The following is a 20,921-nucleotide window of genomic DNA, read 5'->3' on the forward strand; positions in this document are numbered from 1 at the left end:
AAGAAGACTATCTTGGAGATTTACGCCTTTTTTTTTTTTTTCCTAAACTTCATCATAACCGCCAGCACCAAATCCAAATAACCCATGACCACTGCTATGTCTTGAAAAGTAATCGAAATCTATACTGGTAAAGCAAGACAAAATCACCGCGCGTTGATCTATTGTAACACCATCTTTGCAAATCTCTCCATATGACTTTTCCAACCCTTTGAAACTCGCAGGATCGAACCGTAATATATAAATCCCTGTATCAGTAAACATCTCTCTACCTAAACCAACCCAATTCCTATCTATACTAGATATGACCTGTCCTCGATGATTCTTCACCGGGAAATCAAACGAGAGAAATGGTGCATCAACATCTCCAAACTGTTCATAATCCTCAGTCTCTTCATCTTCAAGTTTGAACAAATTATATTTCCTCCTCCACAAATGCCAACGCTGTACACTCTCGCCAACAACTTCATACATCAATTGATTTTCATTATAGTGATCATATCCTGGTAACAATGCTTTGATATGAGAGTTTATAAAAGAAAATGGTCTCTTTATGCTTAATGCCAACTCCCCCTGTATTGTATACACATCGATATCAAAAGGCCGATGTAATCTGAAAAATTGTCTTCCCAAAGTTCTCATTAATCCTATATCCTTTTCGCGCATAAATCCAATAGTTTCACCTGCTGAGTTCATAATGGTGTAGTTATTGGCTTGTTCGAATCCGATAAATAGGTTCAAAAACTCAATTTTTCGTTCAATAACAAGCGTAGGCTCTGAAAGAATCGAATAAATCGGATCTTGTGGAGTGATTATCCCATTTAAATTATTTGGGATATGAATTGAAGCTCCGACATCAGGAAAATGGGAGTTGTAACTGTAATCAGAATTGTTGGTGAATCCCTTTTCTTTGGCTCTTTGCTGTGCCTCTTGGAATTTACGCACTTCTTCGGCACTTATTTCCTGGGTAATTCTAGTTCTATTACTTCGACTATTATTGTTATATGAAGGGAATCTTGGTAGGGAAAGCTGAGAAGAAGTATGAATATGACGGAGTGGTGACTGTAATGGCCTTGTTTTAAACAAGGTATGTCGTACAAACCTCATCTGGGGAAAAGGAAGGGGAAGGGGAAGGGGAAAAGACATCTTAGTAGCTAAGAGCTGGTTTTCTTTGCAGGTTCAGTGGTAGCAACGAAGAGCCTCGCTCTTGCTCTCGTTCTTTCTCGCTCTCTCTTGCTCTCTCTTGCTCTCTCTTGCTCTCTCTCTAATCTCGTAAAAATGTCATCTCTTCCTTTCGCAGCCAATTGGATTTCCAAAAACAGTTAAAAAAGACATTTGGTAGCATATCAAAAGAAAAAAGATTTTGGTGGGTCTGTTTGTCTGTTTGTCTGTTTGTCTATTTGTCTATTTGTTTTGTTTTGTTTTGTTGATTATTGGATCACGTGCAAGGCCAAAAAAAGTCTGTGTGTTTGGATGCGACAGTTTTTTTTTTGTTTTTTTTTTCGGGGGCTGCTGGTGGTGCTACTGCTGGTGCTGGTGCTGGTGCTGGTGGTGCTGGTGCTGTTTCGCTTTTCTTTTTTTTTCTTTGCGAGAGAAAAAAACTGAGAAATAAATCTATGTCACTACCAACCCACAACACATAATAAATTACTTTAGTTGTTCAAAAAAAGGGTAACTACCAAATGACCTTATCATCGAGAAGAAGAGAATTAAGAGCAGCTTTGGAGAAAGGTCGTCATGTAGATGATGGATCAGCTGGTGGCTTTGGAACTGGTGAGGCGTTAAATGATGCCCAAATAGCTCAAGAATGGGCTGATCATCATCAGCAAGAAATTAAGGCTGTTCAGGATGAAGCTAGGGAAGATGAGGAAGATGAGGAAGAAGAAGAAGATGATGATGATGAAAGGGTAGGGGTGGAGGTGGAAGGAGAAGTGGGAGATGATGTTGGTCAGCGGTTCTTTCCCCAGACTGGTGGATTTGATGGAGACGTTGTTAGTGGCGGTAGTGGTAGTGTTGAATTTTCACCAAATGCAACCGGTAGCAGTAAAGGAACTAAACGCACCAACAAGATTCCTACAACCGGTAGCTCTAAAAAACAGAAACCAAATGAAGACGGAAATGGTGGTTTAGATAATCAAGGTATTACTACCCAAGTTGGAAATACAGATTCAGGTTCAGCTGTTAATGCTGTTGTAGCTGTTGGTGGCGGTGTTGGTGGCGGCAGTTCTGGCGTTGGCAGTATTGGTGGCAGTAGTTCTGGTATTGGCGGTATTGGTGGCGGTAGTTCTGGTATTGGCGGTATTGGTGGCGGTAGTTCTGGTGTTGGCGGTATTGGTGGCGGTAGTTCTGGTGTTGGTGGCGGTGTCGCTGGTACCGCAGGAGGTACTACCACCCAGGTCCCCAAACAGACAAGAACAATATTCAAACATATTGATAATCCTGACTCAACAATTTGTGAGTTTTGCGGAAAAGAATTTAGAAATGTAATTGATAAGAGGAACCATAGAAGAACGCATTCTCAACCAAAGAAATATGAGTGTTCTTCATGCGGTAAGAAATTCAGCCAAAAGGCCAACTTGGCTATACATGAAACCCATGTTCATCATGACTTGGTATTGGGAGATGATGAGATTGTTGGTGGCGTTGAAGGTACAACAAGTGAACAACAGCAGTTTAAGGAGGAAGTTGAGCAATTGCATCGTATGCAACAGCATGCCCAGGAACAATTGCAACAACAGTTACAGCAGCAACACCAACACCAACAACACCAACAACACCAACTTCAACAACAACAGCAACTTCATCTTCAGCAACAACAGCAACAACAACAACAACAACAACAACAACAACAACAACAACAGCAGCAGCAGCAGCATCAGCAGCATCAGCAGCATCAACATCAACTCCAGCTTCAACTTCATCATCCACAACATCAACCTCACATTCATCATCAACAATACGGAAGTAATGTGGTTGACGATAATGTCAATGTGTTTGCTGATGATCCATCGAAACAACAACCTAACGTCAATTTGAAACAAGTTCGAGTATTTCATTGTAATTCATTCAAGTGTGGTAAAGGATTTACATCATATGAGAAATTAATGAATCATATAGAGACTGATCATAGTGAAATGCTGCACGTGGCAGGAAAAGGTAGGGGTGGTGACGCAAGTGCAAGTACAAGTGTAGGCAGTGGTGTAATTTACGATCCTACTAATGCTGCTCAGGCTGCTCAGGCTGCCGCGCAAGCAGCGGCTGCAGTACAAGCAGTTGCAGCTGCACAAGCAGTAAATATGGTGAATGCAACAGGACCTGGTGCAACCAATAATGACCATCACCCCCAGTTGGGCAACTACAACACCGCTGCGGGCCCTGGTGCAGTGACGGTGGCAGCACCTACAACAGCTACCGGTTTACCCACCACCACTACTACTATTCATCCCAAACCAAGAACAAGAAGAAAAGAACCAACACAAGAATCGATTAATGCAAAGATCCACCATTGTACTCATGTTGGGTGCGATCGAGCATTTGCCAAGATTAGCGATCTAACAAGACATTTTAGGATTCATACAGGGGAAAGACCTTATGTGTGTGAACATTGTGGAGCATCATTTAATCAACGGTATAGGTTGACTACACACGTGCGGATCCACACAGGAGAAAAACCCTTTAGTTGCAAATATTGTGGAAAGACTTTTGCCAGAGGTGATGCTGTGCAGTCGCATATCTTCTCGATACATCGTGGCAAAGGTGAAGTATTCTGAGAGAGCGAGAGAGCGAGAGGGGGAGAGGGTGGGAATTTATTCAAGGATTTGTTCTAGTATATCACTATCTTTGTGGTTTTGTTATGTAATCTAATTCTCTTTTATATCCAATTGATAAAAATGTACATTGTATTTAATATGAAATATGAGTGTGTTACTTACCCGTTTATATAGAGAAATGGATTTTATGATGACGAAGATGAAGATTCAAAAAACAAAAATGCCTTAGAATATAATGTTTATAGCTTATTTTTTTCATTGACCAATAACGTGCTCCAATCGAAAATTGGTTATTTTTCGGATCCGATTATTTTGCAAAACCTTGAACCCCATGCCCAGTCACTTTTATTATAACGCCTTTCTTCTCATACACAGGTTTGATTATATCATTTTTAAACTTTATTTTTAACCTTTAAATTTTTTTAAACCGTCAATCAACATGCATCGAGATGCCTACAATAAAAAGTGAGCAATTGGGTCAGAGAGAGAGAGAGAGAGATAAACAATGATAATAAATAAATTATGTATATGTATTACACAGTTCATTTTCTAATTCCACGGGGCTTGTTTGTATTCAACTTTCATTTTGATCTGGTTAATTTGAGTTTTTCTTATTAGGGGTGTTCCCACTCAAATTGATGCCCGCCCCGGACTCTTTAGTTAATAAATCCTTTACGTATTCATAGACTGTAAAAGTAACCGCTTGACCAGGAGCAACTCTCATAATTCTTGGAGTGATACCTTTATAAAGTGCGTTGATACCTTCTTCCTTCACCAACTGTTTACCAATTTTGATGATACGTACTAAACCACTTTCATTTGACGCATATGAAGATTTTTGCAATCTAGTCTTTATTGTGTCAAGTGGGGCATTTGACAATGGTCCCAAAGCACCTGAAATCAAACCAATACCACTTGTTTGCCATGAAGGTAAGATTTCCTTGCCTTCACGTTTTTGCAAATATTCCTTAAGTTTAGAATACACTGTAAAGTTGACACCTTGGTTTGTTGCTTGTCTTGCACAAGTCAAAGAAACACCACGATACAAGGTTTTAAATCCTTCTTCTTTGCAAATCAAATATGCTGCATGAGGAGCATTTCTGTATTTTGGAATATCAAGAGGATCTTTCATTGAATGATGCTGAGCTTGCAATCTAATCTTGACAACTTCCATGGGGTTAACAACCATTATAGACTCTGTTATACCTGCACCAACACCAGCAAGAAATGTTTGACCAGCTGTAATTTTACCATTTTCATCGTAAAAGAATGATCTATAAAACTCATAGGATGAGAATCTTATAGCCATTTTGGGCACGATACCAATAACAACTGCTCCCAAACCTTTGTAAAGCGACAAAAAGCCTTCCTTCTCAACAATGTTTATACCTGTTCTTATAAACCCCGGTGGTTTCTTTCCTGATTTTCTGTATAATTGCATTCGAACCTTGATGGTATCCAAGGGATGACAACATAATGCCTCAAACAATCCTGCTACACCACCAGCTACAAAATCAACGGCACCTCTCTTGGCCTGCTGAGGCTTCACGTCTGATGACTTAGAAGCAGACATATTATTACTTGCAAAAGGAGGAGGTGTGTATATGAGCGCCTGTGTGCTATAAATCTACAAATAATGAATAAATACGGTAAGAGGTTACCCTTTACCCTTCAAAAACAAAAAAAAAACAACAAAGAAACTCTGCTCTGGAAAAGAAAGACAGACAAAGAGGATGAAAAAATTTCCAATGGAATTATTCAGTGGTTATAAACTCCACGCATAATTCACTAGTTTCCAGGCCAGTTTCGATTTTCTTTTCATTTTTTTCATAGGAAGAAAATAACTTACCGCTGTAGCACAAAACTAATTGAAATAAACAAAAAAAAAAAAGTCTGGGGAAACCAGCGGGGGGTCCATAGTGCACGACCCTTCATTAAGCTGAAGAAAAAAAAAATCAACCAATCTTTTACGAGACAGATAGATTATCAGGAGCTACCAAGTACTTGTAATAGGTCCGATCCCGTGATGTCATCCATTCATCCATTTCTCCGGGACATTTAGTAGTAGCAGAGTAGTTAACAGAAAACACGAAAATGACAAAAGAAAAACGATAAGTTAGAAATGACAAAAGAAAAACGGTAAGTAAGAAATGGCTTTGTAGTTGATTTGACAGCTTGCACCTCCTTTCTCTAGTTTTCCTGTTTATGGTTAAGAGAGTTAGCTACTATACAGTCGATTAGTTATCAACGGCTATAAAGTTGGTTGGTTAATAAATTCCCGGACATGTAAAGCCGTGGAAATAATACATATATATATATATATATATATATATATTACAACAATTTAAGCACTATACTGCAACGAGGCTCATATCTGTGTTATAATTCGAATAACACCTGCTACCATTTAGTAATTTTTGCTCACTATTGTAATAGTTTGAAATATGTCATTATTGAACCATATTGTTATTTTTGGTGACAACGCACAAATAATGGTGCCAGGTTTATATAACCAGATTTTTTTTTTTTTTTTCAGCCTCGGTAGAGATCTGGAAATTGCCGAATAACCAGTAATATTAATCTCTGCGACATCAACTTTGGACAAGAGAATGTTTACACGGATATTACTAATCGCATTAGTGTTTAACAAGAGAATTTTTACACTAATCGCATTAGTGTTGTGTCATAATCAAAGTGTCATTTTTTTTTTGGTAATTATTTAACAACTATACAAATTGTCAAAAAAAGATCAAACCCCAAGGCAAGGGGGGTGATGCAAAGATCAAACCCGTAACGATAGTGTCGGTGGCAGCTACTGTGCTCCACTACCTCGCTCTGCTCGATAGTGTCACTCGATAGTGTCGGTGGCAGCTACTGTGCTCCACTCCACTACCTCGCTCTGCTCGATAGCGTCGCTCGATAGTGTCGCTTGATAGCGTCGCAAGGTTAGACAGGTGCAGGAATTTTTTCCAGTTTTGGCACGTTTTCCTGTTCTTCTTCTCCTTTATTCAGTTCTACCGCTGTAGTTTCCTTCTCCCTTTTGATCTGAGCTAATCTTTTAGCTTCCCCGTGAACATCCATAACATCATTCGAAAGCCTCAAGTAAAACTGATGAATCTTTGTTCCTAATGGTGTTTTTGCAGCATCGCTGAAATATTGCCATAAACTTGACTTGTGTAAGGCATCCTGTGCTCGATTATACTGCTGATTAACTCTTGAATTTGGATCTTGCGAATGAACATATTTCTCATCTAAATCCTTTATAAACTTGTTGAATCTCTCCGAAATGCCATTTTTCTTATCAAATTCAGTACCGCGCTCAATTATTGCATCGCTGAGCACATAACCATCGGCTAATAATTGTGCCAAAATAGCAAATTTGGGTTTATCTTCCTGGTCCACGTCGTCATATGTTTTGTCTCCCGTTGTCTTTTTGTCATCTGTGGCTGTGGCTGTGCCAGAAGAAGAAGTATCGGTTGGTTTGCTCAATTCACCTTCAGTTGTTGAAGATTCTTCAACTTTAATAAATGAATTTTCCAATTCGGCGTCATTAAGCAATAATGCAGTTGTTACAGCTTTTGGAGAGGCAAAAACTATTTGAAAAGATTTAGTATTTTTGCCATTGTTTTCCAATTCAATTAAATCATTGATCTTGCCACAGAATGAAAAAAATTCACGCACTTTTGCTGAAGAAACCTGGGTTGGGATATTTGATGCAATTACTGATGTCATTTTTGATTTTAAAAGAACCTTATGTGTAGAGGAAAAAAGCAACAACAAGATAAAGTGAGGAGATAAAAGAAGGGGTCGAGAAGAAGGCAAGGGGGACAAATAACCATAGTTTTATATCAACTTAATTGAAAGCAATTTTAATTGAGAAGATTGTCATGTGTTAAATTTTTAGTCAAATTTACTTTTCACGTCGTAGAAATTGGAAGGAAAGAAGGGGAGGGGGAGGGGGAGGAAGGAAGAGGGGGTGGCGAGAGAAATAAGGTTGAGGCGCGAAGCGCGAAGTGCCAACTAGACGAGGGGGGGGGGGTGATGTTATTTGGTATAAAAAGTTGAGGGTGATTATACGGTAGCGTCTATTGGTGTAAAACGCACAGCTCGCCCCTTATTAGCCTTTCTTACACCATTGGGAAGTACATAAAACAGATGTATCTTTCAATAGTAGTACTAGAAAAACTTGCATTATCATACATATTTGCTCTCTCCTATATATCCCCCTTACACCAGAAGAAAAATGGTACATAAAAATAAATAAAATATTGACACTATAGAGCAGAGCGAGATAGTGTTGTAACTAGTCAATATGGTCCACTTTCTCGCTCTGTTCGATAGTGTCATAACTAGTCAATATGCTCCACTTTCTCGCTCTGCTCGATAGTGTCATAACTAGTCAATGTGCTCTATCTCGCTCTGTTCGATAGTGTCATAACTAGTCAATGTTAGAGGTTGGAGCACACTAGCTGCCACAGACACTGTTGATCAATAACCTCTGAGGTTACAAAAATTGAGCTCTAAGATATAAAGCTTGAAGGATGGATATTCCTGTGTATTTATATTAATCTATTTGATCATTTGTATAGCCATTTTTTTTTTTGGTATCGTTTTGAGCAAAAAGGTGAGATCCCAAGAAAAACAAGTGCAAAAATAATGTATAATTAGAAAGGCTCACCTCAAATTTGATGCGTGTGTTGATATAGGTGCCCACTATCGAGCAGTGCGAGATAGTGCAGCAACACTTGGCAGCTTGTTACACTGACTAGCTGCCCATTATCGAGCAGTGCGAGATAGTGCAGCAACACTTAGTAGCTTGTTACACACTGACTAGCTGCCGACTATCTCGGTCTGCTCGATCGTGGAGCAACACTTAGTAACATGTTACACACTGACTAACTGCCGACTATCTCGGTCTGCTCATCGTGGAGCAACACTTGGTAGCTTGTTACACACTGACTAGCTGCCGACTATCTCGGTCTGCTCGATCGTGGAGCAACACTTAGTAACATGTTACACACTGACTAGCTGCCCACTATCTCGCTCTGCTCGATAGTGGAGAATGGGGGATTTAGATTTCTCTTTATACCATATAACAGCTAATATCACCCTCATCACTACATGAACCTCCATCACTGTTATAATTTAGCAGCATAACACAATCACCATTTACACCACCGCTACCATTGCTACAATAATCCAGTATGGCACAATTATCAAATATCATCAAGTCAAGGTATCTTTCAAATATCGAAATTGTTGATTTAATATACATCTTAACAACTCTTGGAATCTCATCGTTTATAAACCAACACTCCGTCTCCTCGTCTTCAAAAACGGCCTTGGCTTTTAGTGCAGCCGTTGCCAGCGTAACTGAAGATATGGTTGTAATTGTGGTTGTGCTCGTGGCTGTAGTGTCATCCATTGGGTTTATCACTCGTAAAAACTCCAAATATTTGCGTATATGATAATTAATCCGTGTTGAATGATGATTCAATTTTTTATAACGAAACTCATTTTTCAAGTATTCATGACTGAAAATAAAAAAAGTTAGTAATTACACCTCGATAGAAAACACCTACTCAACAAAAAAAAAAGGAGACATACCACTTCGATATAGTTTCAATGTCTAATATATCATACTTGAACAAATCATCTAGTAAGCATAACATTATGTAAATCTCATGGTATATTGATATTAGATGCTTATGATGTTGTTGCTGGTTATGGTTAGATATCAATGAAGATGACGGAAATGATTTAGCTCTTAATGAAGAATACATCTTCCTATACTTTGAATCAAAGGGATTCGACAATTGTAAAGTGCTTAACATAGTGAATAACACACGGGTTTGATAGATTTTTCCTGATTTGAACTTTGTTGCTCAACACAGCTTAGTGAAAAAAAACTTTTTTTGTGATTACAATAGATAAGGATTAGTTTATAGATTTTGGTTTACAGGAGAGAGATTGCTCTTGGTATATAAATACTCAAAACTTGTTATATGTTATGTACTATTACCCTTTGTAAAAGTGTTGGTGCGTGTGTGTGTTAAAAAAATATTGAGATATGTATGGTTTCATTAAAAGTGAAAATGGAAATTAACCGTGGGTTGTTAGGAAAAACTTGTGGTTGATTCTTTTTTTTCCTTTCACTAGTCCGGGGCGGCGGACGTTATCTATTTTTTTTTTTTTTTACTTTTTTTGCAGCCAAAATTTCTTTTTTCTTATGGCCAAAAGTAGTGGCATCAAGGGGGTAGGATAAAAGAGAGAGAAAAAAAAAAGAAGTAAGAGGAACAGGAGCAAGAGGAGCAAGCAGAGGAGTTTGAAAAAATATTGTTATCTTTGGTCATGAGTAGAAAGGAGAAAGAAGAAGTTGGTAATGTAGTTGATTGCAATTGATTACAATTGTTTGTAGTAAACTCAACTCAAAAGTAACGGAAACGTAGTACCCATATTTATTGTCGTTCTTATCTATGACACATTTTGTTTGCCGAAGACGGTATAGTCTTGCAAAAATTTGTCTTTAATTTTTTTCTTTCTTTTTTTTTTTAAAGATGATCCCACGGATAAAAAAAGACAGAGACATTAATATAAAGATAGGATAATCAGTGACACACGAAAATAGTAGAGGATAGTAAAAGACAAACTGGTAATTAAACTCAAGTGTTGAGCTCGTTTGGGTTGGGTTGTCTTGACAAAGGTCTCAACTATTGTTTAATTTCTTACCCTCCCTTGCTTTTTATGTCAAAAAACAATTTCTGAAAAACCCCTTTTTTCCATCCTTTTTTCCATACTTTTTCTTCCTTGCTTTTTTTTTTATCTTTCCCTTGAAAGAGTTGGTTGTTGCTGACTACCGGGTTCAGGATTAATAAATGATAAGATAAGTAGATATAGCCTCAAACCCGTGCGTAGTTGGGGTACCATCCTTACTTTGCCTACTTATTCAATTAACTCTCTGTAAACTAAGCTTGTAAAGGTGAATCCAATTTCAACTTGTTTTCAAATTCCACTTGTTTACGAGGGAAAAAAAAAAAAAAAAGAAAGAAATACCTAATCTGGTCTAAACTATTAGAGTTATGTAGATCTCAGGTCACGTAATTAACTGTATCATAACTAATTCTATATTTCATTTTGTAAAAATAGTAACTTTTACGGCAACGAAACATGAGAAATGACAGGTACCTCGGTATTGTTAATCTTCCTTTAGCCCAACTGTTTCAATATGGCAAGGTCCATGGTACTTTTGTATTAGTAATGGGTAGAGTGTATGTTCAAAGAAAATAATGAATATCTTCATAGCACGAAAAAAGAGTTTATGGACTCTGGTCTCCCATTGCCTTTAGAGGAGAATGTGAATATGTAGGTTTCTAAAATCTATCAGTTTTTATTTTTCTTTCTTTCTTTCTTTCTTTCTATAGTGCTGACTCTTGCTAGAGCAAAGTTTCACCCAAAGCACATCTACCTATAGCGCAAGCAGCACCTACAGTATCCAAAACATGTTCTTCAGTCTCTGCCAACATTGGGTTTGTCTCTACAATATCTAAACTTTGCAATAAACCAGTTTGAGCAATATCCTCAGCAATGAACAAACCCTCTCTCAAACTCAATCCGCCTTGTACTCTTGTTCCAGTAGCTGGGACATATGAAGGATCAATAGCATCGATATCATATGATAAGTGAATTGGAAACTGACGATTTGGATTAATCTTATCCAATGCCATATCTATTACTTTCCCAATACCGTATTTATCAATATGATACATTGAGAAAGCAGCGATATTGTTCTCACGAAGAATCTTCTTTTCACCTTCATCCACATCACGAAGTCCTATATAAGCGATTTTGTTCAGTTTTAACAAATGAGGTACCCACGAGAATTCTGGCGGAAAAGTCTCTGATTCTATCCCCATAACAAAACTCACTGGACAACCGTGGAGATTGCCTGAAATAGTGCTTTTTGGAGTATTGATGTCGGCATGAGCGTCTACCCAAATAACACAAGTTTCCGGATTATGTGAAAGCGAAGCAGCAATGGTAGCAGTGCCTATTGAGTGATCACCACCAATGACAATGGGCATAGCATTTTCAGCCAAACTATTTTTCGAAGCTTGAAAAATTTGTTCACAGCATTGAGACACAATAGCTGAGTTTTTCACATTATACTCGTTTTTGATATTAGATTTCTTGGATTCCAAATCGAGAGACTCAAGAGGATGAACAATGTTTGTTTGCCATCCAAGAGAGTCAACTTGCTTTTGAAAACCAGCATTGAGAATATACTCAGGACCTAATTCAACACCACCTTTAGGCTGTCCTCCTGAAAAGGGAGCCGTTATAATTGTTGCCTTTTTGCTGGGATAGTACTTATACTCGATCGATGTCATCTGGTATATCTATTGGCAATATAAGTAAGAAAATAAAATAAAATAAAATAAAATAAAATTTAAAAAAAAAAAAAAAAGAAAAAGAAAAAGAAAAAGAAAAAGAAGAAAAGAAAAAATTATTAGAGACTAATGTAAGATGAGAGAGGGTATAACGGTCTTCTTATATTAGTAATGTTGTGGGCTAAAGAGTGTATAAGAATCTGGGCGAAAATGGTGGCCAAATTGTGTTGAGATCTGGGCAAATATAGTTGTAGAGTCACCGTAAAATCCGCGCGGGGTTGTAGTGGAATTGCCGTTGGTGATATGTGGGGAGTAATGTTACACTTGATGTTACCTAATAACACTCCGACACTTTGAGACCCTATTCAGACAATTATTATGTAAGACAACAATTTCTGACAATATAGTAACGTTGACAAAAAGAGGGGATGAGATAGTGTAAATGCACACAATTTGTGGGAAAAAAACAAAAAAAAAACAACCGGAACTAAAAATCTTAACACATTGTATTTACCACACTAACTGCCACCGGAACTAACTGCCACCGGAACTGACTACTACCGACACTGACGTAGTTTGGCTGAGCCTTTGGCTTCTCTAGTTGAAGGATATTAAGTAGAACAGAACTTAGAGTAAATAGATAGAGCTTGGAGTAATAGAGCACGGGTTTGATAGTGTCGGTGGCTGCTACAGAGTATTGTAACAAGCTAGCCAATGCTGCTCCACCATCTCGCTTCGTTCGATAGTGAGCAGTATTGGCTATACCGAAACTAACGACAGCAGTAGAGAAAAGAGTTGGAGATGTCAAGGTTAATAGTTGAGAGGAGTAAAGATGTTGTATGTTACTCTGTAAGATGTTATCCTCTATCCATTCTGTTTAAAGTACTCTACCAGCTAGTATCAGCAGCTAGTGTCAGCAGCTAGTGTCAGTAGCTAGTATCGGTAGCTAGTATCAGCAACTGCTACGGCCATTTCCGCCAGCCACTTCGCCCTACGGCTACGCGTAGGTCGCGCTGTCGCGCTGTTTTATTTATAATTTTTTTTCATCCCCACGTTTTCTTCTTCCTCACAACCAAAACCTTTCTATTTAAACAAGTTAAAAAGAAAGGTTTAACTCGAAGAAGCCAAAACTGTTGAGAATATCTGCAGGTAGGAAAAGATATCAACAGATTTTGGCTTTGTTTTTTAACTCATCAATCCTTGCGAGATTTTAACGTGGAGTTTTTTGGTTATTCGAAGCGGTTCTTTGTTTGGTTATTCCAAGTAGGTTTTTTTTTAGCATCAGGTGTTGTATCCACCACCATTACCACGGGAGGTTTAGGGGTTATTTGCTTAACAGGGGGACGCGCACGCGGGGCACGAAAATGAAGTTTGGTAAAACGTATCTATCGCACCAGATTCCAGAATGGTCTATCTACTATATGAACTACAAGCTACTAAAAAAGATCATCAAATCTCTTGATATGGTTAGAGATTCAGATCTTGATTTAGAAGAGCTGGAATTTCTAGAAATGATTAGAGATAAGTTGAGTAAATTCTTTTTTGAAATTGACAGAAATATTGAAAGTGTTGACGAGTTTTACAATACAAAATTTAAAGAGTATGATAGAAGGTTAATCAAAATTGTTCAAGTTTTAGACTACAAGGATAATGTAGTTAACCATAAAGTCGAAAGCAAAGAAGAGTTGGATGAGATTATTAATATACTAATTGAACTAAGAGTTCTTTTCCGTAATTTGAAGTGGTTTGGCGAGTTGAATCATCGTGGATTCATCAAGATTTTGAAAAAATTGGACAAAAAATTAACTTCAATATTGAATGAAGGCAACGTGAGTGGGGAATTGTCAAATAACAACAAGGAAGCTTATTTGACCACAAGGATTGACGCATTACCTTTTGCTAATGAATCCGAATTGAGTAATAAGTTGGATATCATATACAAATTATTGTCACAGTTGGGTACAATCACCACAATGACTAATGAAGTTAGATTGGAAACATTGCATATAGATGATCATTCGGATAAGTTAGCTGACATCTTACTCCGAGATGACTCAGAAGCACTCGTGTCTTTTTTGGCTGAAAAGAGTAAGAAATTCAATATATCATTACTAAATAAAGCAACCATGGCTAATGCCACAAAGTGTATTGATATAACTTGGCAAAAATTGGGTAGTTTACACAATGAAAAGGATATAAATGGTCGAAACTTTTTCCACCAGCATGTTATTAGTTTGGGTAAGGAACAATTTAAAGAAGAACAAGTTCTTCGCCCTGGAGATTCACCAAATTGGTTAATTGGAAGTAGTAACGGAGCAGATAACAATAACATTAACAACACTAGTGGTCTATTATACATTCTTAGCCAATTAGAGTCCAGGTCTTTACTAACTGCAAAAGATCATTATGATCGTACCCCGTTGCATTACGCTGCTCAATATGGATTGGTTAAAGTTACTACTATTTTACTTGAGTATTGTACAAAATGGGACTTGATAGATTTGAGTATTTCAATTGACAACATTGATGTGTGGGGAGATCAAGAAGGGTTTTCTCCGTTGCATTTATCAATTATTGGCAAACATCCAAAGACAACTGAAGCTTTGATAAAGTTCAATAGTCCAAAGACTTTAACGTGTCCCGATTTACTACTTTTATCAGTTCGATTAAACTCTAGTCGGATTTTGAGTTCATTGATTAATGATGGAAAGATTGATATCAATTATACTGATGTGAAACATAGAAATGAAACAGCTTTGTATATTGCTTCAAAAATGAATTTGCCAAACTTGGTGGAGTTTTTATTGGAATCTAATGCAGATACTCACATTGGTGAATTGGTATTTGGATGGACTCCAATTTTTATTGCGGCTTGTGAAGGTTTTACCACGATTATTAAACTTTTAAAAGAGTTTGATGCGAATTATGACATTGTTGATGATAGTGGCTGGCTACCAATGGAACATGCATGTCTTCGGGGTCATTTAGAAGTTGCCGACTTACTCAAACCGAAAAATGATAAATTGTTACTTTATGACATATATCATCCTGAAAACAATGTTGTTCGGATTCCAAGTGAAGCAGCAAGTCCTGTCTTAATGGCAACTAGTAGTAGTGGCGAGGATATTTCTAGTGTGAATAAATTGCCACAAGCACATAAAAATGCAGTTAATGAATTTTACAAACAGTTGAAAAATTCGTCATCCAACAATGTGTCAAGATCAACATCGCCAAAGAGAAGAAAGAAATATAAACCCGTTAAATCATTTGGTCACAGGTATTTGAATGAAGACGAAAGTTTGATATTGGTCACTTTAGGAACAACAGATTTGAGAGATGATAGTATCCCTGTTGAATTGAACAAGATTTCCCTTGCGCATAGTTTTGCTACTGAGTTGGATACTGCATTATCCTTATCAATAACGTGTCGTCACAAACTAACTAACCAAGCTGTTGAGCCATCAGTTATCGTTGATTTACCATTGGAGGATTATCACGGCAGTGCTACCGATCCCATATCATTCAAATTGACCAATAATTTATCGATTGATGATGTTATCATCACTTTTGACTTGATACCTACTTATCAAGTTAACAAAACGGTATTAGGTAGAGCTATTGCGCTTTTGAAAGATGCATATACAAAAGTTGGACCTCAACTTTGTTCGTTGAATAATAATATTACCATTCCGATTTTAGAATCAACGAATTTGAATATTCTTGGATTAATTAGATTTGAGTTTTTAAGAGTATTGCCTTTTAAACATCACGCAATGAACATTGCTCGTTCAGATACTTATTGGAAACAGTTGGTTTCAACAAGAGTTATTGGGCATCGAGGCTTGGGCAAAAATGAAAGTGGGAGACAATCATTGCAATTGGGTGAGAATACCGTAGAATCGTTTATTGCTGCTGCATCATTAGGCGCTTCTTATGTTGAGTTTGACGTTCAATTAACCAAAGATTTTGTACCTGTTGTGTATCATGATTTTACCGTTGCAGAGCTGGGGGTTGACATACCTATGCATTTATTGACACTTGAGCAATTTCTTGGATTGAACAGGATTAGAGGAAAGTCCCAACATTCGGTTGACGATGAAGAATTGATCAGAATTAAGCCAAGAGCAAAGTCTTCTTTCCAGTTAAATCCTCAAGGAAAACATTATGATGATTTGGTAGATAAACAATTTGAGAGTCAAATCAATGAACGAATGAAATTAACACAAACATGGAAGAACAAAGGATTCAAGGGGAACGCAAGAGGAACATCAATTGCATCCAATTTTGTTACTCTCAAGGATTTATTTAAGAAGCTACCACCAAATGTTGGTTTCAATATCGAGTTGAAGTATCCCATGTTAGATGAAGCTCAGCTGGAAAGCATGGGAGAATTGGCCATTGATTTGAACTTGTATTTGGACACCATTCTTAAGGTGATTTACGATGAAAATCTGAATGGTCGCCATATAGTTTTCTCGTCGTTCCATCCTGATGTTTGTTTGCTTCTTTCTTTAAAGCAACCAACGATGCCTATTTTGTTCCTTACTGAAGCAGGAACTACACCAATGGCAGATATTCGTGCTTCGTCTTTACAAAACGCCATAAGATTTGCAAAGAAATGGAATTTGTTGGGAATTGTTTCCGCAGCACAAACAATAGTGAAAACACCTAGACTAGCTCAAGTTGTTAAACTGCTGGGTTTGGTCTGTGTTACTTATGGTGTAGAAAACAATGAGCCTGAACTGGCCAAATTGCAGATGCGAGCTGGGGTTGATGCTGTTATTGTTGATAGTGTGCTTGCTGTTAGAGAAGGATTAAGAGAGCACAATAATTCCGTTAAAGAGTTTGAAGATTCTGGAAGTGGTGGGGACTAAATTAAACTATATCGACCCTATCGACACTATCGAGCAAAGCGAGATAGTGTCATACCTTGTCAATGTGCTCCACTATCAGCAAAGCGAGATAGTGTCATAACTTGTCAATGTGCTCCACTATCGAGCAAAGCGAGATAGTGTTGTAACTAGTCAATATTAGAGGTTGGAGATGTTATAGAACAAAAATATGATAGATAGAGATAGAAAGAGCCTGTCTTTCACACCCACCCACACACACACACTCTCTCTCTCTCTCGAGATAGTGGTGAAGCAAGCTACAAAGTGTTGCTCCACTATCTCGCTCTGCTCGATAGTGTCTCTCTCGAGATAGTGGTGAAGCAAGCTACAAAGTGTTGCTCCACTATCTCGCTCTGCTGGATAGTGTCTCTCTAGGTCGAGGTCGACTTAGTTTGTACGAGCGAGTAGTAAAGTGCGCGCCCTGTAGCCAAACGATACAAGGCAAAAAAAAAAAGAATATACTAAATGTAATTCTTCACGATATCTACTTTATTATTTACCCCCGTGTCTTTTCTAAAATAAAGGATTGTACTAGATTCCACTAGATTTGATAATGAGTAATTGTCAAGGGTCCAAGGGCAATGAGCAGAATGATTCTGTTGCTCCAAAAAAAGCGCTGACTCAAAGTCCACTACCTTCTCTATCACCTCTTTCACGGAGTCGAGGGATTGATGCAGTGCACGTGAATGCTGCCCGACAAATGGTTCAATTACATACGCGAGGTAGGATGCCCTTGTCGCAGCAACAAACAACGCCTAATACTGCAGATCTTACCTTCACAAGTCAAACAACGCCTAATACTGCAGATTTTACCTTCACAAGTCAAAGCGAGCAAGTTGTATCACTGAGATTTCCCAAACCAAGGATAAGCATACCCAACCACAATGGCAATGAGGAGTGCAAGAATCCACAGTGTTCTCATTGTGGGAAGATCATTAACCCTTCACCTCAACTGTTTCTACCTATTCAGGATAAGCCGTGCTTGAAAGTGAACCGTTGGGAGATATACACTGTAAAGAAGCCGATATTGTCGAGTGCAGAACTAGATTATCTTGGGGAGACCGAGTTTGAATTCCCCTTACCTGAAATGATATTTGGGAATAATTTTGTTCGAGTTAAGTATACTGCTGGGGAAGAAGGTGGTGGTGGTGATAGTAATAGTGGAGCCGCCAAAGAGGAAAAAGCCGAGTTATGGTTTAATGCGATTGACGCATTAAAGACATTGGACGAGGACTGTTGTTTAAAAGTGAGCTATCATCAAGAATGGTTGGAACTGCGTCGGAAAAGATCCAAAGCTAGGAAGCAGCAAGCCGAGAAAAGAGGAGGAGGAAACGTTGTTTCCTCCCATTCGATTGAAGTAGGTACGGAAGAGTTGATTAGCGATGTAGTCAAGCCCTATGATTGGACATATTCTACAAACTATAAAGGATTATCTAAAAACTTGGACTTTATAAATGGCGATGACTTAGACGAGGATTTGGAAATACCTATATCTCGATTAACCCAGCCTGATCCGATACTATTTTTTGAAGAGATGATTTTATTCGAGGACGAATTGGCTGATAATGGAATAAGTATGCTTTCAATAAAGATTAGAGTAATGCCCACATGTCTTTTAATATTATGCCGGTTTTTCTTAAGGATCGATAAAGTTATATTTAGGATTAGAGATTGTCGCGTGTTCATCGATTTGGAGAAGGACTATGTCATTAGAGAATACAAGATACAGGAATGCGATTATAATACTGTGTTGAGAACGCTGATGAGTGGTAGTGGTATGGGCAGCGGCGGCGGCGCTGACCCAAAGAGATTGTTGAGAGATCAAAATTGGGTTAGTATGAACATCCCCGTTGTCAAGCGTACAATTGAAAAATGTACTTTGTAGTAAAAAAAAAGAAAAAAATTTTTTTTTTTTTTTTTTTTTTTTTTTTTTTTTTTTTTTTTGAAAAATTTGAAAATTTTCAGGTTCTTTCCAGGAAGGATTCGATTCTTGTTAACGGGATCGATATTTAGTGGCTGGATTCGGTATGTTTAGATATTCAAGTCGAGGAGGTATACGTTGGGGCCGCCTACGTTTCATTCATACGGTTCCCAAACTATCTCATCACGACGTATGGTCGCAACAAGGCATTCCTGGTTTATTCTCGCGCCAAGGTTACAATACTGCCTGGAGTGATTACCAAAACTATTTGCTTACGAATCTTACATTATTGACCAATGGCACTGGGAACGAAACCAAGTCGCCGTACCAAATTTTGCTTAACACGGCCAAGAATACTCTTCAACAGCATACGTATCATTATGCCGCTATGGCACATATGAATCATTTTTTTTTCCAACAATTGTGCGATTCAGAAACGGCAAAGTTGACGAAACCTTCGAGATTTCTTATGGAGAAACTAATGCATGAGGATATCTTGGATATAGACTCGTTGAGGAATAAGATGTTGACCATGGCTGAAAACGCGTATGGTCAGGGCTGGATATATTTAGTTGAGAATAAAGATAAGAAGTTGAAATTTCTTAGATGTAATAATGACGGAGTGCCTTATTATTTCGCAAAGAGGCAGGAGTTGGACCTTAATGTGGGGATTGACGAGTTGAGCTATCGACAATTGGAGAATATGCAATTGAGATGCAAAGATAAGGATTTAAGGGATAAGGAAGAGGAATTTTATTTACCTATTTTGGCCATCAATTATTGGGATTATATGTATGTTGAAGATTATGGAGTTACCGGGAAGGTTGAATATTTGAATAATTTATGGGACCATTTGAATTGGGATGTTATCAACAAGAGATTATTCCAAATATAGATAGGTGAGAAGAAGAGGGTGGAGATTGCGAGAAGAAGGTGGAGATTGTGAGAGTTTGTAAATATGTGTACTTCATAGATCCTAAATTGAGAGTTATCAAGATATATGGTAGTATCTCCGTTTAACTTAACTTTTGCATTTAGTGTTGGTGGCAGCTAGTGTGCTCCACTATTTCGCTCTGCTCGATCGTTTCAATGGCAGTTAGTGTTGCTCCACTATCTCGCTTCGCTCGATAGTGTCGGTAATAGATAGATAAAACGGGACCTTGAAAGCTACTTTATTGGGACAATGTGCCCAAAAAGGAAAATTCATTTTTTGTAAATAAAATCCAACTATTAAAGTATATAAAAAACAAAATTGGTCAAGATTATCCAAACATGGCCTGGATAAACAACATTAAATATAAACCTAACTTTGTAATACTGGTAGTATTTATACCATCATTTTTGGATTTCCCTGTTGGAGTCAGCTGGAGAGGGTACTGAGTTTTTGTCCACGATAATGTTCCATCAACAGTTGTTTTTGAATATTCAAAAACAACCCATTGTAAGGGCGCTTCACTCTTTGTTGTTTTGATTTTTTTGGAATTATATGGAAGAAACGTCACTGATCCATCTAAACCGATATCTGAAATTGTAGTGGGGACACTGTTATATAGCCATGCTGTTCCTATCTCTCCCGATTTCGTGCCGCTGAGTTTTGTGTATTTGAAATCAACAATTACAGTTTGAGTGATGATATCAGGAAGAGTTGTCGTCGAACTTTTGCCCATTATTATACAAGCAAGGAGATGTAAGCTACTAAAAGTTAAAAGACTTGGCGAGATCAGTTTAAACTGAGTAGATGTTAAAACAGACCCACGTTTTAAATAAACGAAGTTATTCGCCAGTATTTATACAAAAATTAAGATCAAAGAAGGTTAATGATTAAACATTACCCACATGTCATATTTCCCCCTTTTTCCCTCCTTGGGAAGGAGTCATTCCAAAGTGTTTTTGTTTTGATATTCAATTTTTCACCATTCAAGTGCTTCAAACTTATAATGTAGTTATCTGAAAT

General features: G+C 37.8%; 9 protein-coding genes across 9 annotated transcripts; 3 read left to right on the plus strand and 6 right to left on the minus strand. All coding sequences in view use genetic code 12, as the record gives it.

Moving 5' to 3' along the window:
* Positions 1-42: 42 nt before the first annotated feature.
* On the minus strand, positions 43-1,104 carry KGF56_003598 (uncharacterized protein; the record flags this gene model as incomplete). Its single annotated transcript, XM_049324947.1, has 1 exon — positions 43-1,104. The coding sequence occupies one exon, from the start codon at positions 1,102-1,104 to the stop codon at positions 43-45; it is 1,062 nt and encodes a 353-aa protein (XP_049179300.1).
* Positions 1,105-1,679: 575 nt separating this feature from the next.
* Positions 1,680-3,767, plus strand: KGF56_003599 (uncharacterized protein; the record flags this gene model as incomplete). Its single annotated transcript, XM_049324948.1, has 1 exon — positions 1,680-3,767. The coding sequence occupies one exon, from the start codon at positions 1,680-1,682 to the stop codon at positions 3,765-3,767; it is 2,088 nt and encodes a 695-aa protein (XP_049179301.1).
* A 595-nt stretch (positions 3,768-4,362) lies between these two features.
* SFC1 (Sfc1p) lies at positions 4,363-5,340 on the minus strand (the record flags this gene model as incomplete). The annotated part of the gene is made up of 1 exon (XM_049324949.1): positions 4,363-5,340. The coding sequence occupies one exon, from the start codon at positions 5,338-5,340 to the stop codon at positions 4,363-4,365; it is 978 nt and encodes a 325-aa protein (XP_049179302.1).
* A 1,373-nt stretch (positions 5,341-6,713) lies between these two features.
* KGF56_003601 (uncharacterized protein) lies at positions 6,714-7,499 on the minus strand (the record flags this gene model as incomplete). The annotated part of the gene is made up of 1 exon (XM_049324950.1): positions 6,714-7,499. The coding sequence occupies one exon, from the start codon at positions 7,497-7,499 to the stop codon at positions 6,714-6,716; it is 786 nt and encodes a 261-aa protein (XP_049179303.1).
* Positions 7,500-8,850: 1,351 nt separating this feature from the next.
* KGF56_003602 (uncharacterized protein) lies at positions 8,851-9,601 on the minus strand (the record flags this gene model as incomplete). The annotated part of the gene is made up of 2 exons (XM_049324951.1): positions 8,851-9,301; positions 9,375-9,601. The coding sequence occupies 2 exons, from the start codon at positions 9,599-9,601 to the stop codon at positions 8,851-8,853; spliced, it is 678 nt and encodes a 225-aa protein (XP_049179304.1).
* A 1,599-nt stretch (positions 9,602-11,200) lies between these two features.
* CAR1 (arginase) lies at positions 11,201-12,154 on the minus strand (the record flags this gene model as incomplete). The annotated part of the gene is made up of 1 exon (XM_049324952.1): positions 11,201-12,154. One exon carries the CDS (start codon positions 12,152-12,154, stop codon positions 11,201-11,203), a length of 954 nt encoding a protein of 317 aa, XP_049179305.1.
* A 1,463-nt stretch (positions 12,155-13,617) lies between these two features.
* Positions 13,618-17,028, plus strand: GDE1 (glycerophosphocholine phosphodiesterase; the record flags this gene model as incomplete). Its single annotated transcript, XM_049324954.1, has 1 exon — positions 13,618-17,028. One exon carries the CDS (start codon positions 13,618-13,620, stop codon positions 17,026-17,028), a length of 3,411 nt encoding a protein of 1,136 aa, XP_049179306.1.
* A 571-nt stretch (positions 17,029-17,599) lies between these two features.
* On the plus strand, positions 17,600-19,862 carry KGF56_003605 (TIP41; the record flags this gene model as incomplete). The annotated part of the gene is made up of 2 exons (XM_049324955.1): positions 17,600-18,881; positions 19,060-19,862. The coding sequence occupies 2 exons, from the start codon at positions 17,600-17,602 to the stop codon at positions 19,860-19,862; spliced, it is 2,085 nt and encodes a 694-aa protein (XP_049179307.1).
* Positions 19,863-20,229: 367 nt separating this feature from the next.
* On the minus strand, positions 20,230-20,634 carry KGF56_003606 (uncharacterized protein; the record flags this gene model as incomplete). The annotated part of the gene is made up of 1 exon (XM_049324956.1): positions 20,230-20,634. One exon carries the CDS (start codon positions 20,632-20,634, stop codon positions 20,230-20,232), a length of 405 nt encoding a protein of 134 aa, XP_049179308.1.
* Between the last annotated feature and the right edge of the window lie 287 nt (positions 20,635-20,921).

The sequence above is a fragment of the Candida oxycetoniae genome (genome assembly GCF_023343755.2).
Source record: "Candida oxycetoniae strain CBS 10844 chromosome Unknown scaffold33, whole genome shotgun sequence".
Lineage (NCBI taxonomy): Eukaryota > Fungi > Ascomycota > Pichiomycetes > Serinales > Debaryomycetaceae > Lodderomyces > Lodderomyces oxycetoniae.